The sequence below is a fragment of the Eurytemora carolleeae genome, unplaced genomic scaffold (genome assembly GCF_000591075.1).
Source record: "Eurytemora carolleeae unplaced genomic scaffold, Eaff_2.0 scaffold471, whole genome shotgun sequence".
Classification (NCBI taxonomy): Eukaryota; Metazoa; Arthropoda; class Copepoda; order Calanoida; family Temoridae; genus Eurytemora; species Eurytemora carolleeae.
The window spans coordinates 1-15,115 of NW_019396402.1; the positions used below are offsets into that span (position 1 = coordinate 1).

A 15,115-nucleotide genomic window follows, 5' to 3' on the forward strand; every position below is an offset into this window, starting at 1 on the left:
AAATCCTGTATCCGCCCCTGCTGGCGTGTGACTAAGGTTTGAAAACTGGGTTCAATTTCATCGGTTCAAGTCCAGTTTCGGTTTTTTATTACAAACAGTTCAATTTACCCTTGTACAGCCACCGATAATGAGTTCAATGTATATTACAGAATTCTCTTATGGCTTTACCTACCTAATACATTGGGTAAACCTCTGTCTGAGCAAAAATCATGAAGATATCCTTGTTTTCCATAAGAAAAATAGATCACTTTCTATAGTTGGTTTTCTATTAAGTGACTTGCGAAATTATGCAGCAGAGACGAAGATTTGGAACTTTATCACTATTACAGATAAAAAATTAAATTGTTATTATTATAAATTTTTTGTGGAAACCGTTGTAAATTGGACGTGAAACTATTCCAATGGAGTTACATGGAGTCACTGGAAATCACGAATACAGTCCCTTTAACTCATCTCTACTACACCCCTCTCTCCTGCACCCTTTAACTCACCTCTACTACATCCCTCTCTCCTGGACCCTTTAATTCACCTCTACTCCATCCCTCTCTACTGGACCCTTTAACTCAACTCTACTACATCCCTCTCTCCTGGACTAGAGTCTGAAGCTTGATCCTCCCACTCACTGCTAGACATAGAACTGTAACTCCTGGACACAAATATATATCCTCTGTATCCATCCCTTCAACCTAGACACAAATATATATCCTCTGTATCCATCCATTAAACCTAGACACAAATATATATCCTCTGTATCCATCCATTAAACCTAGACACAAATATATATCCTCTGTATCCATCCCTTCAACCTAGACACAAATATATATCCTCTGTATCCATCCATTAAACCTAGACAGAAATATATATCCTCTGTATCCATCCCTTCAACCTAGACAGAAATATATATCCTCTGTATCCGTCCCTTAAACCTGAACACAAATATATATATCCTCTGTATCCATCCCTTCAACCTAAACACAAATATTTTTTTAAGATATAATTTATTAAGTCACGTTTGCCAGATAGGAAATTAATACAATACTTTTTTCGTGCATTAAGTCACGTATAAGTATAACGTATAAAGCCATAAAATTGACGAGAAACATATTAGGAATTTTTTTCCTTTTAAAATGAAATATTTCGAAATGTGAAACTAGTAAGGCATGAAAAACAGAATCATCAATTTAAAGATAAAATATAAAACTAAGTTATAAAAGTTCTCTTGTAGTGGTACAACGTACATTGTACAATGTACTTTGCAGTGTACAATAATTAGGGAGATGTGTCTCGTTTATATTTGTTCAGTGCATTCTCTAGATAGTGCACAGTACAAAGTGTACAGCATACACTGCACAGTACACACTACCAAATGTACAGCATACACTGACCAATACACACTACCAAGTGTACATCATACAATGCACAGTACACACTACAAAATATACAACATGCACTGCACAGTGCACACTACCAAGTTTGAAGCATGTACTGAACAGTGCACACTACAAAGTGTACAGTATACACTGCACACTACAAAGAGTTCAGCATACACTATGTGACTGTACAGTGCACACTACAAAGTGTACAGTACACACTGCACACTACAAAGTGTACAGCATACACTGCACACTACGAAGTGTGCCGCATAAACTATGTTACTGTACAGTGCACACTATTAAGTGAACAAAGCAAACACTGCACACTTTACACTACAAAATGTACACGGCACGGTGCACACTGTAAAGTGTACAGCATACATTTACTGCACGCTGCACACTACAAAGTTTGCAGCATACAATGAAAAGTGTATAACAGCATACCAAGTAGAAATCAGGAAATTAATAAATATTTGGATTATAACCTCTTTTTCCTTGGGCTGGTTATCAGCCAACTGATAATCAGCGCTTTTCTCTCTGGCTGATCTGCGGGAAAAAACATTTAATACTTTTATCTAGCACAGCAGGATATAAATGGGGGGGGGGGGGAAGAAAAAAAAAAAATTTCAAAGAAAAAAAACTCTTTAATTCTCATAAAACATCTCATCTCAGCTATATCATATAAAAATGGAACAATATGGAACAGTCATATAAAAACCAAATAATTGAATTCAGTTATTAAAAAGTTTTCCTTTTTCGTTTCCCCGACGTAATCCCAACTTTCTTCTGTGTTGTAGAATCACAACCAGATCTGAAAAAATTGCCAAAAAATAAAAATTTATTATACAATCCGTGACCCTTTCCTGAAATATTGATTTTGAGAGAAAAAAAAGTTCGATGAATTTTCTTAGATCCATGGAGTACCAAAACAAATAAAAAATTTCCAAAAAATATTGAAAAAAAAATATACAGGAGAGTTGCACAAAAAAAGATACAACTTTGCACCAGACGCCGCTACTCACACTTTTTTTTGACTCACCCTGTATATAAAAAACTTAATGATTCCAGCCCTGGAAGAATTCCATTATATTTTATAAATTGTATCATTAAATTACAGATAAATGGAAACAAAGAAAAAGATTCAATCAACCAAAAAGATAAAAGTTTTCTATAGAATAATTCCGCAGAGTACATTGTGTTTTACTTCAAACTAAATACAATCTTGATGAACATAAAAATAGGTTTAAAAAAAACTTCTGAACACTTCAATTTTACCTGCTTCGGACTTTTTTTCTCTTGAAACCTTGACCAGGAGATCTGAAGACAAAACCTAAAAAAAACCTCAATAAGTCAAATTTTAGAAAAAGAAGCGGATCAAAGTGACAAAGTATCAACCAAACTAAACAAAATATCAACCCAACTATGCAAAATATCAGCCAAACTATACAAATATCAACCAAACTATACAAAATATCAACCAAACTAAACAAAAAATCAGCTGAACAATAAAAATATCAGTCAAACTTTACAAAATATCAGCTAAACTAAATAAAATATTTATTATACTATACAAAATATGCCAAACTATACAAAATATCAGCCAAACTAAACAAAATATCAAACCAAACTTTACAAAATATCAATCAAATGATACAAAATATCAGCTAAACTAAACAAAATATCAGCAAAACTAAACAAAATATAAACCAAACTGAACAAAAAATCAGCCAAACTATACAAAATATCAGCTAAACTATACAAAATATCAGCAAAACTATACAAAATATCAGCAAAACTTTACAAAATATCCATCAAACTATTCAAAATATCAGCTAAACTATAACTACACAAAAATTCAGCCAAACTATACAAAATATCAGCAAAACTATACAAAATATCAACCAAACTCAAAATATCAGCAAAACAATACAAAATATCAGCCAAACTTTACAAAATATCCATCAAACTATGCAAATTATCAGCCAAACTCTACAAAATATCAGCTAAACTAAATAAAATATTTATCAAACTATACAAAATATGCCAAACTATACAAAATATCAGCCAAACTAAACAAAATATCAAACCAAACTTTACAAAATATCAATCAAATTATACAAAATATCAGCTAAACTAAACAAAATATCAACCAAACTATACAAAATATCAGATGAACTAAACAAAATATCAACCAAACTATACAAAATATCAGATAAACTATACAAAATATCAATCGAACTATATAAAAAAGTATCTCTCTTTCTGCGCAAAAAATTAGATTTCTACACTCTCTGTTCTCTCAATGGTCAATCAGGTTTAAACCAGAAATTAGCAGTAAAAGAGAAAAACAATTACGGTTAATCAGGTGTGTAAATTCTCTTGAAAAAGAATTAAATAAACATATCTTTTTGTTGATGTTAAATTTTTTACTTTATCCCCCTGCAGGTCCTGAGCATTGAGCATATAAAATACCAACTTGCGACGGAGGGCCGGGGGTGCTTCTGGTAAAGGGAGGAAGGGTATATATATTATATAAACAACTTACTTGATTGAATGAGTGGTTTAATACTTTCTGGAGACGGATCTACCGCCATTCTTTTAGACTTCCGCTTCCGTTTACTGTTTACTCGAAACTCCTGGAGTTAATTTTTTTAAATATTAAAAAAGGGACTTTTCAAAGGTAAAAATGAGCGTTATGAATCCCGGGATTTATCAGTTAAATGTATCTATTGTCGTCAGAAGAATAAAATTCCTCTCTGATATCCTGTGGTCAAAGTCTATCGGAGGGATCCCTAACATTGAGAAATCAAAAAAACCATAGTTTTATTTAGTTATTATCATGTATGATGCTTGTTTTCAGATAGAAAAAAAACAATTAACCAATTTATTTAAAAAAATATTCCTTAAATGGAGAAATATTTTCTGTAAACGAATCACTCTCAAGTCCAAAAGCTTCCAGGGTACCCTGAACATAAAAATGTGCGTTAGTATTATTTTTTAAAGACAGGGTTTCTAAAAACTCATAAAAAAGCTCAAAAACGTGATACTGTCTCCCATGAATTCAAATTAGTATTAGTTCCAAGAATTTGGAAGTTTGGAACCCCTTCAATTTCTTCCTAGGAAGTAAGAAGAAGAAGTAAGAAGTCTTTATTTTGGTCTCATATTTGGAGTCTCTATTTAGGTCTCTATTTGAAGTCTCTTTTTTATTCCTCTTTATTTGGGTCTTATTTTTCTTCTATTTTTTGTCAAAATGTGTTCGCCGCCCCGCCTTAATTACCTTCCGCCTGGTGTCTTGTATCCGCCCGAGTTTATTTCTCCGCCCCAAAGTTAGATTTCCAGACTCTAAATCTGAATCACTCAACTGCAGACTTGAAAATAATCAAAAACCAAACTTGAAGAACTGTCTTCACTAAACTTACAAAATTCTAGATTTAAAAATTCCGATATCTTGGCCCCTTTTAATAATAAAAAATAAAAACCATGAAAAAAAACATTGCATTAATTGGAACACAATTTTGAGGACCAGAGTCAGAATTTAATGAATTTGAGCCGCGTCTCAAATCCGCCAAAAAACCGGTTTCAATTGAGCGCCGGCTTAAATCTTGAAACATTCAATACAATTTTATGTGGAACCAACTATGTTTGAGCCGCGGCTCAAATTCTTTAAATTCGGCCTCAGTAACCAACAATTTGATTCTTCTGCTCTGAGCATTGTTGCTAAAACTTGTAAATTTAGGTTCTGTCAAAGTAAATTCCAGTATCTTTTAATTTATGGAGACTAGAGAGGCAAGTCTGATTCACAAACGTTAAAAAATATTATCTAATTAAGTGTTAGTTAGATATCCATGTTTATCGTTTTGAAAACTGAATATTTTCAATTGTGGTTTCTCTACAATATTACTGCAGGAAAACAATGGAGGAATTGTCAGAAATTAACAATGACCAAGCTAGACATTCTAAATTATTGATATAATATAAAGGTAAAAGGATACCTTTGTGAATTGAACTTGCCCTCTTTACGAAAATTTATAATCTTGTTCCTAAGTTGAAGAAGATTACTGGTCGATTTACATCTTCGCTTCCAGGTCTAAACAAATTCAAATTGGTTAAAATTTCCTAAAATTAAAGTCGGCTAAATATCTTTCGTTCTAGAACAAATTAATGTTTTGAAGAATTGTCCTTATTATTATCAAATCAAATCAGAATCTGTTGGACATCAATCAACAACGTTAAAATACAATGAAAACATCAAATACTGGATTACGTTTTTGGTGCATAAAAAGTGATATATAAAAAACAATTTGAAGTGGCCGAGAAGGTAATATTTGTTTGTAAAAATAAATTTAAAATAACCTTTCTTCTTCCTGTAGACCGTCCACTACTGTTGGAACCGGCTAGGAATAGAGATAAATAACAAATCAATTCATCAATTAATCAATTCATCAGTTAATCAATTCATCAATTAATTAAGTAAATTTTGTAAAAGCATGTTTTATTTATCAATAAATCAATCAATCGAAGTATTAGTTGATCATTTAATGTGTAATAAAATTATAAAACTAATGAAACAAAACCAACAAGTCATTACGTATTATGTAATACGCAAATATATCAATTCAACCAATTTTTTGTCAATTAATTTTTTTTTGGTAAATTGGCCCCCTTTTTGAATGTTAAAAATTAAAAATTAATTTTACCGGTTTCATCCAGTGCAGTGTTGAAGTCCTGTACTAACCCCTCCATACTGTACGGTCGTAATCTGTCACTAAATCGGCGCTGCCGATCCACTGCCGAATGTGCCAAGTCAGCCGAAGGTTGCGACCAGTTGGTAGCGCGCGTCCAATCAAAAACCGGAAACTTTAGTTGGGAAAAATCCCGCTCGAGGCGCTGCTGGTCCATTAGAGAAAGCTGAAAAAAATTATTACAGAGCTGGAAACTTTTGTGTTGGAAGTTAATAATCCCGATTGCTTGATCTCGATATCCACTATGGACTCTTCTGATTTAATGATCTCTTCATTTCGGTTATTCCTCCAGGGTACAGTTACCATGGGGAATATCGATTAAAGATTAAGTTGATCTGCAGATTAAAAAAGCATGGATCCCGATATCCACAATACAAGAGTTCATAGCTCAGGAAATATTTACTTAATCTAAAATACTCACAATACTCCCATTTTTTGTATTCTGGCTTTCAGACACATTTTTTCGTGGTAAAGCCCATATAATAGATATCACTGTGGTTCCAAATTAAAATATGAGATTCTTAAATGCATGAAGATTAATGAAATATTTTTAATACTAAAAATAGTGTTTCGGATCCATTTGATTTTGATGGGGATCTGGATCTGGATCCTGTATCCAAAATGAAAAAAAGGATCCGGATCCGGGTAATTTCTTCAACATATACTGAATTTTTTTACAAAGCAGAAGTTTCAATTTTTTTGTCTTATTTGGTATCTCTTATTTTTATGCTAAAACTTGAGAACCATTCAGAAATAAAGATATTTTTAATCTCTCTTTTTTCAGTAGTTAAAATTTGGGTTTTGGGAGTAAACTTTTTTTTCAGTTTTTGGTTGATATTTTGCCCATTGGATCCGGATCGAGGAAGACAAAATCTTGCTGATCCAAATCCTAAGCTGGTTAAAAGTAGTCTCAGACAAAATTATTTTGAATCAGTTTTAGTAAAAATAAAATCTTGACTTGCCTTATTTGTAGTGTTTGACCTTTTCTAGGCAAAGTAGCAAGGAATCTGATCATGTTACAATCAAAATTTGTGTTTTTAAAGTTTTATTGTGCTGTACAGATGTCCTGCACAGCACAATGCACATCGTAAAATGTTCAGATTGCAGAAAGGAACAATTTGAACAGTGACACTGAATATCAATCCGTGAGATACTGTTGATTAAAGGGACTGTAAGCGTAATTTTAAAGTTACCTTCTATTTATAGAGTGGCATGTCTGATTTACAAAAATACCCTGTAAACCTTTGTATGATAAAGGGTTTTATAGATATTATTATTTATATTGCAGGAAATTAAGTGCAAAGAAACCGCGTGAGTTTGCACTAGCAGTGAGCACCCAGCACTCAATCTTCAGATATACATATGAGTGTATCTACCTCATTGTTGCCAGGTTTAAAACCATTATGGGATATATTTTAATTATTGAAGAGAATATCCTCCAGGTTGTGCACTCAAGATAATAGTCTCGTGCCACCTCATGTTCTACCCGAACTCTGAACTATAAATATAAACAGATATTCTTCCTGATCAACTCATCCTCCACGAACCTGGTTATCTCTCCCAGAACATATGGAATTATTCCTCTTCACTGAGCTGCTGCTCGTATCTTCATCTAGCTACAAAGTTTCTTCTGTAGCTGCAAAACCTCCGCCGAAGCTGCTGCCTCTCCTCCGTGGCTGCGATCTCTCCAACGTGGCTGTGTTCTCTCTGGACGAATTATATCTTTGCTTCTTCATCGATAGATCTCTTAGTTTAGAATAGACTAGTATTTGTTGGAGATCATGAAATATGTAATTAGATGTTTAATAAACCTTGAGTGCACAATCTGGAGCTAATAGGATATTCTTTTCAATAATTAAAATATATCCCATAATGGTCTGCAACATAAAGGCGATTACATATTTTATGTTAGGCTTATTTTATATAAAATCTAAGGCTTAACACTTTTATATGAAATTCTTGTTCTCAACTAAAATTGTTTAATATATAGTCTTCTCAGATAAACTCTCATCTTTATAATAAGATGTTTATAGGTTAGAATATCAGGAGCTCCAGTTCTTTCCTCAAGAACACTTGCAAAGCATCTCGTGAATCAACCTAAGAAACATTCATTTAAAGATCCTCAGATTGTTGTGAATCGGACATGCCTCTCAATAAATGAAAGGTCACTTGAAATTAAGCTTACTGTCCCTTTAAACAAATTGTTGAACTAAACGAACTTGGTGTGAAAAGATGGAATTTGATGGTCGGTCTAATAAAAAGTAAAAAATTACGAGAATAAAGATAATTGTGCTTTGAAGTTTTACTAAGCTACTTGGTGAAGGGCCCGTGTTGCCGGCTTTAGGGAACATATATATATGAATGCCTTGTTTTATATTTATCTATAAAGTTTAATAATTCATGGATTTCTTAAATAAATTTTGACTGATTTTCCTTTTCATTTCTAAAAATCTTAATTCTTGAATTTTGCCGTGTCGTGCGATTAGTTTTTTCCTGTCACTACTTCTTTCTCGGCTTTCCTTTCCTCTTCTTCTTCCCTTTCTGCCCTTTCTACCCTTTCCCTTTCTTCTTTTTCTTTCTCCCGTTTTCTGGCGCCAAGGTAGGCTTGAAATCTGGATTTATTGCTCACTTTAATCTAAAAAATTCAAGATTTAGAAAAAGATTATTTTATTAAAAAATGTTGTCCTGAGAACAGAATTGTATTCTAGTAAATGTTGTTTTATTATATCCTTATTTTAAAAAAGTTCTTAATTGAAATTTTAGATTTTTTACCTTCCCAGTAAATTTTTTCTCTTCCTTATTTCTGAATGGTAGAGGTTGCAACGGTTTCTCCTCTACTGTACTCTTAAGGAAATAGAAATTAAGTTATAACCCTACTGATTTAAGGGAGGTGAGATATTAAGTAATTGAGCCAAAACTTTTCTTTTTCGAGAGGGTTCGAGACTTTTTTGATGAAATTTTTAACCAGAATCAAAATATAAAATAATATTCTTGTCATAAAAAAACGTTTAAAAAACTTATAAGATATTGTAATGAAAAATTTAGCGTCTTTTAGATTAAAAATCCGCAATTGTGTTTTGCAAGAAATGCGCATTGAAGATTGTTTACATTACATAACATTTTAGCAAATGAACGACTTTTCAATGACAGCTTTTTGCACCAGAAAATTATCAAAACAAAAATTTATTCTATAGTTCATGAATAAAACAAAAATTGATACTGAAGTTCATGAATTAAGCAAAAATTCAAAATGTAGTTCATGAATCAAACAAAAAATTATGCTGTAGTCCATGAATAAAACAAAAATGTATACTGTAGATCATGAATTAAACAAAAATTTATACTATAGTTCATGAATCAAACAAAAACATGTATTGTTAGGGAGGTAAATTTTAAAATATTTACAAATGATTTGAGTATATCCGTCCATTTATACGTTTTACGATATTAAATTTTGTTCTGTTTTGCATCATTTGTTTGACATTTACCATTCAGTACTTCAAGACACGACTATTTTCATTTCATATATTTTGATGATATTTTTTCACTACAGTTTTGATCTGCACAAATAAGCAAAAATCTGATATTATCTCAATATTTTATAAATTGTATCAAGGAAAACTTTAAAACTGGTGCAAGACGGATTTGAAAAATAAATGTGTTTTACCTTTTCTAACGGTTTTATCTTATCTAGTCTACAGTTGTTAGAAACAACAGAAACCACCGTATTATTCAAAAATCTCCTAAAAATACAGAGATTGTTATTTTCAAGGGAAAAAGTAAAGATGGACATCACAAGGCAATTTCTTTTTATCCTTTTTGATACTTCTAACCTAAAAATTCATTTATTTTACTCAAATCAGCAGTTGAACAAAATAATTTTCAAAGTGCGTAGGGGTAAATTATTTTTTAAGAAAAGAAACAACCATGAACTCTGTAGCGTAAAGTCGTCAAATTGCTTTGTTGCAAGCATTTTTTAATTATGAAAAACAGAGAAACAAAATTATGAATTTCAGGAAAGTCAATTTAGCTGAGCATAATACCTTGACATGTCACATGCTGAGCATAATACCTTGATATGTCACATGCTGAGCATAATACCTTGACATGTCACATGCTGAGCATAATACCTTGATATGTCACATGCTGAGCATAATACCTTGACATGTCACATGCTGAGCATAATACCTTGACATGTCACATGCTGAGCATAATACCTTGATATGTCACATGCTTGGTATATTTTTTTTTAAGAACTGTAGGGATACCCGATTCCAATATGGGAGCTATCCTGTAAATCAGAAAATGATTTTAACTTACTTATTAAACCCTCTATGGTTAGGTTTGGCCCAACCCAATGAACCACCAATGTCTGCGCGTATAGATGCGCGTTTAGTTTCTTCAAATATTTCTTGAATCGCGCGCCTGAACAAAAAAAGAAATGAAGGTCTTCAATTGTAATATTATTTTCATCACTTGAGGTATAAAACTAATTTTTTAATAGATAATAATCAACACAGTTTTTATTTAGGACAACCAATACGTTTTTGTAGTTACTTTGAGTTAGGACAGGGTTAGCTGGAGTTAGGACAGGGTTATCTAGAGTAAGGAAAGGGTTAGCTAGAGTAAGGACAGGGTTAGCTAGAGTAAGGACAGGGTTAGCTGGAGTGAGGACAGGGTTAGCTAGAGTAAGGACAGGGTTAGCTAGAGTAAGGACAGGGTTAGCTAGAGTTAGGACAGGGTTATCTAGAGTAAGGAAAGGGTTAGCTAGAGTAAGGACCGGGTTAGCTAGAGTAAGGACAGGGTTAGCTAGAGTAAGGACAAGGTTAGCTAGAGTAAGGACAAGGTTAGCTAGAGTTAAGACAGGGTTAGCTAGTGTTAGGACATGGTTAGCTCGAGTTAGGACAGGGTTAGCTAGAGTTAGGACAGGGTTAGCTCGAGTTAGGACAGGGTTAGCTCGAGTTAGGACAGGGTTAGCTGGAATAAGGATAGGGTTAGCTGGAGTTAGGACAGGGTTAGCTAGAGTTAGGATAGGGTTAGCTGGAGTCAGGACAGGGTTTGTTTGAGTTAGACAGAGTAATCTGGAGTTAGAACAGGGTTAGCTAGAGTTAGGACAGAGTTTGCTTGAGTTAGAAAGAGTAAGCTTGAGTTATTAAAGGTTTAGCTTGAGTTAGACACAGTTAGTTTGAGTTAGAACAGGTTTAGTTAGACTTAGGTCAGGGATGTGGTTAGCTAAAGACAGTTCTAAAGGGTAAGATGGAATTAGGATAGAGTAAGCTACAGATCAGAACGGGTTAACTGGACTTAGGACAGTTCAAGCTAACTAGGCTCTGACAGTCCAATCATTTTATTTATTTTTTTCAAATTTTGGCGGATTTTTTTCCTTTCGCTCACCTTTTTATTTCGTCATCTGGGATGTTCAGGGACATTGTACGGAACTATTAACCATTCTTTAAATTCTGAAAATATATCATTTAAAGTAAAAAAAACTTTTTAAATGCAGTAGAAATATTGTTTTAAGTAAAAGAATAACATAATAAATGAAAACAAATTTCGGTAACTGGATGAACAGTGAATTACTTAACCTCTTAATTACTTCTCACTTCTGTAAATAAAAGCATGATTTTAAAGGTTCTATTGCAATTAGTATTGGTTAGAAAGGACATTTCAAAGACAAAGTAGATTTTTTATAGTCATTTACTTTCATAGACAGAGAAGAATTTTCATAGATAAGTATTTTCAAACGCACAAAAAGATTTTTTCGGAGACAATTTAAGGTTTTGGGTAAGAAAAAAATGTGTCACAGTTAAAGAAAATGTGAAGATGTAAACATTTTCAGCCTTCTTTTGAACTAAGGAACTATGTGTTGTACTGCCAAATCTGTAGATTCTTATCCATATCTGAAATTACTATTTATACATATATATTATATATAAGAAAATAGTATTAAAAACATGATTTGAAGTTTTATTGTATTAACATTATGTTTCATGCTATGCATTCTTCATATTCTGCATATATATATATATATATATAATATATATATACTAGCTTCAGAACCCAGATTTTAGCTATTTTTCCCTGTAAAAGAGGAGTGTAGGTCAATGTAGACCCACTGAACTTAGAATCTCAAACCCGAGCTATGATCCTTCCCGTGGTTTTCTCGAGTTTCCCAATTAAAATTTTACGCAAATCTGTCAAGATTATGAGTTATAAACGGACATCCAAACAAACTACTTTATTATATATATACATATATTTGCTTCAGCTTCCCAAACGTCAGAACCACATTTTTTTCATAAATTTAAAATTTCGAAGAGTTTTAGAATTCCACGGGCAACGCCTGGCACTTCAGCTAAGTATTTGTATTATAAAAGACAACCCAGCATTCATTAAAAGAAGTCCAAGTTGTAGAAAAAAAACAATTGTCATTAACAAAAACAACAATAGGTCCTGACAAAATAAAAATATAAATCTATTTTCTATAAAAAAATAAAGAAATAGACTACTGAAATATAATACGCTTTTAATGAACTGTACAGGTGTTATTTCAAACAACGGTGCCTTTAAAACCTTCATCGAAATATGGAAGATATTGTCGTTTTTCTAGCTTGACAAGTGTTTAATTCTAATAATTTTTACATTGAATTTCTTTAGCATAAATTCGCAAATCACTTTATTCTGTGAAACCACAGTTGCTAATAATCCGTTTAAAAGTTATAAACCTGGAAATCCAAACTATACTTGATGAGCTTAATTAAGCTCTTCAGGGTAGCCGTGTGTATCATGAATAAAGGGTCACTTGAAATATAATCAACAGTCTCTTTTTTAACTTTAAATTTAACCTGACGATATAACAGTATTCGGCAGAGTTGGATGGAAAACAGAACGCTTTATCCTGAAACCAAAAAAATTATTTATTAATATCTTTAAAGAAATAAAAAAATTTTTTACATAACTCTGCAAACATTCAAGAACAATTTCCAATAACAAATGTACATGTATAAGATATTTCTACATAGCTGAGAACTTTTGTGCTAGAGACTCATAATCCAGATCAATTGATCTCGATACTTTCAAATTATCTTTTCAATTTGGATATACAATTTCTCTGAGCTGAAAACTTTAGAATGGGAAATCCTTAATCCTGATCGGATAATTAATCTGGAGATAAAAAATGAGTGGAGAAGAAGCAATATTTAATCTCGAGATTAAGAAAAAGAGTGGATTAAGCCTTAATCCCGATATCCACCATTCTAAAGTTTTCAGCTCTGTTCTCTCATTGGTTAAACGCAAAATCCACAATTTCTCTTTCCTCTCATGGGTTAAACGCAAAATCCACAATTTCTCTTTCCTCTCATGGATTAAACGCAAAATCCACAATTTCTCTGTTTCTCATTGGTTAAACGCCAAATTCCTTGGCTTTTAACTGGCTGTTAGCAGATATCGGGGATATTAAATAAATATGAAAATATTCTGTGGATTTGATCTAGATATCCACAATGAAAAAGTTCACAGATCAAAAGTTCACAAAAGTAGTTTGATTAATATACATAGATCTAATATATAATATCTTGTGAAGATTATGTTCTACCTTGTTTTCTTGTGATACTGAGAATGACCCTCGTGGGTAAATATTAGTTTACAGGAAATATCGTAAACCTGCAACAAAATTATTTTTCATATACAGGAAAGTCAAAAACTACTTAATTTAGATAACATCAAAAGGGACATAAATATTCCACGATTATGAAGTTTTTTTCAACTGAAAATATTCCAACCTTTACTTGATCGTGTGAGTGTACTGCAAACTTTTGTGTTTGTTTACAAGTTGTCAGTACGGGGGCCGATGAACTGGTTTCAATTTGTCCCAGATAGATGGCGCTGAAAAAATACAAAAATTTGATAAAAGGGATTGTAGGCGTTATTTCAACCGACTTCAGTTACGGTTTTTTATAATTTATAGGCTTTTTTGATAATATTTCAATCCTTTTGAATGATTTATTAAACATTACCTTGCTGTTTCTTCAACACCATACATTTCCCCTAAAACAAAACAAAAAACATAAAAAAAAATTTCTTCATAAATTAGTAATATGGTGATACCACCTTTTAAAAAGGTGATGACTGAAATAAGCTATTCTTTTTAATTAATTTAATTTTAGCATTTCTTTAAAAAAATCCAATTAAGCTTTTTCATTTTATTTTACAGACTAAGTGGCCATCAACGTACTGTTAAGAGGTAACATTATCCACATTATCCCTTTTTTTAAGCCTTTGTTTGAACGAGCAAAATTAACGAATCCTCACTTTCTTGTTTTTAAAATGATTTCTTTCAAATTCAAATGCTATTTTCGTAAAAAGTCAAAAAACGAAAATAATAAAAATTTCTGCTTTTGAGATTAGAAGACGACCAATCATTCTAATTTGAAATCCATTAAATTGTTAAAGAAAATGTCAATGTGAATCTGAAAAACAGAAAGAAAATCTTTATGAGAAAAGAAAACGGCCAAATCATTTCAATTAAAAATCTTTTAATTTGTTAAATAAAATGTCATTGTGAAACTGTCATGTCACGTGTAAATGGACAGTCATATTAAATTATGCCAACAGTGACCAGTCCCTTAATTATTTCTGTACTGTCATCTTCTTATTTTACAGTTTTCTGGTGCCTATTCTACAGAAATTGTGCCCACGGTCCCTGAAAGGTTTGTAAAGAAAGCCTAAATGTGTAATTTGATAATTGGGAATATTTTAAGTACCCGACAGCTTTACAAACAATATTTATTTCGGTTTTTTCCTTTGCTTTATAACAAGCAATTAAAAAAAGAAGACTTAAATCACAATGAAAATTTCTTGATTTCATCATTAAAAATAGATTAAAGGTCGTTAAAAAATTATTAATATGACGTGCGTAGATTATTCAATAACAAGAATAAAAATATTTCCACCCTATTAACAGTTTTCAATCACAACAAAGATGAAAATATTCCATTCCCC

At 32.0% G+C, this 15,115-nt stretch overlaps 1 protein-coding gene and 1 long non-coding RNA gene across 3 annotated transcripts; both read right to left on the minus strand.

Moving 5' to 3' along the window:
- Positions 1–4,759: 4,759 nt before the first annotated feature.
- Positions 4,760–6,280, minus strand: LOC111702536 (uncharacterized). 2 transcript variants are annotated; one of them, XR_002765427.1, is made up of 4 exons: positions 6,071–6,280; positions 5,727–5,767; positions 5,366–5,460; positions 4,760–4,782 (listed from the first exon to the last, which is right to left on the minus strand). It is a non-coding gene; the product is annotated as an uncharacterized LOC111702536 (long non-coding RNA). The 2 variants fall into 2 exon arrangements; XR_002765428.1 differs by having other exon boundaries at positions 4,760–4,798.
- Positions 6,281–7,095: 815 nt separating this feature from the next.
- LOC111702535 (protein POLR1D) lies at positions 7,096–11,599 on the minus strand. The gene is made up of 6 exons (XM_023474263.1): positions 11,510–11,599; positions 10,436–10,540; positions 9,783–9,858; positions 8,888–8,959; positions 8,549–8,750; positions 7,096–7,122 (listed from the first exon to the last, which is right to left on the minus strand). The coding sequence occupies exons 1-5, from the start codon at positions 11,542–11,544 to the stop codon at positions 8,598–8,600; spliced, it is 441 nt and encodes a 146-aa protein (XP_023330031.1). The 5' UTR covers positions 11,545–11,599; the 3' UTR covers positions 7,096–7,122; positions 8,549–8,597.
- Between the last annotated feature and the right edge of the window lie 3,516 nt (positions 11,600–15,115).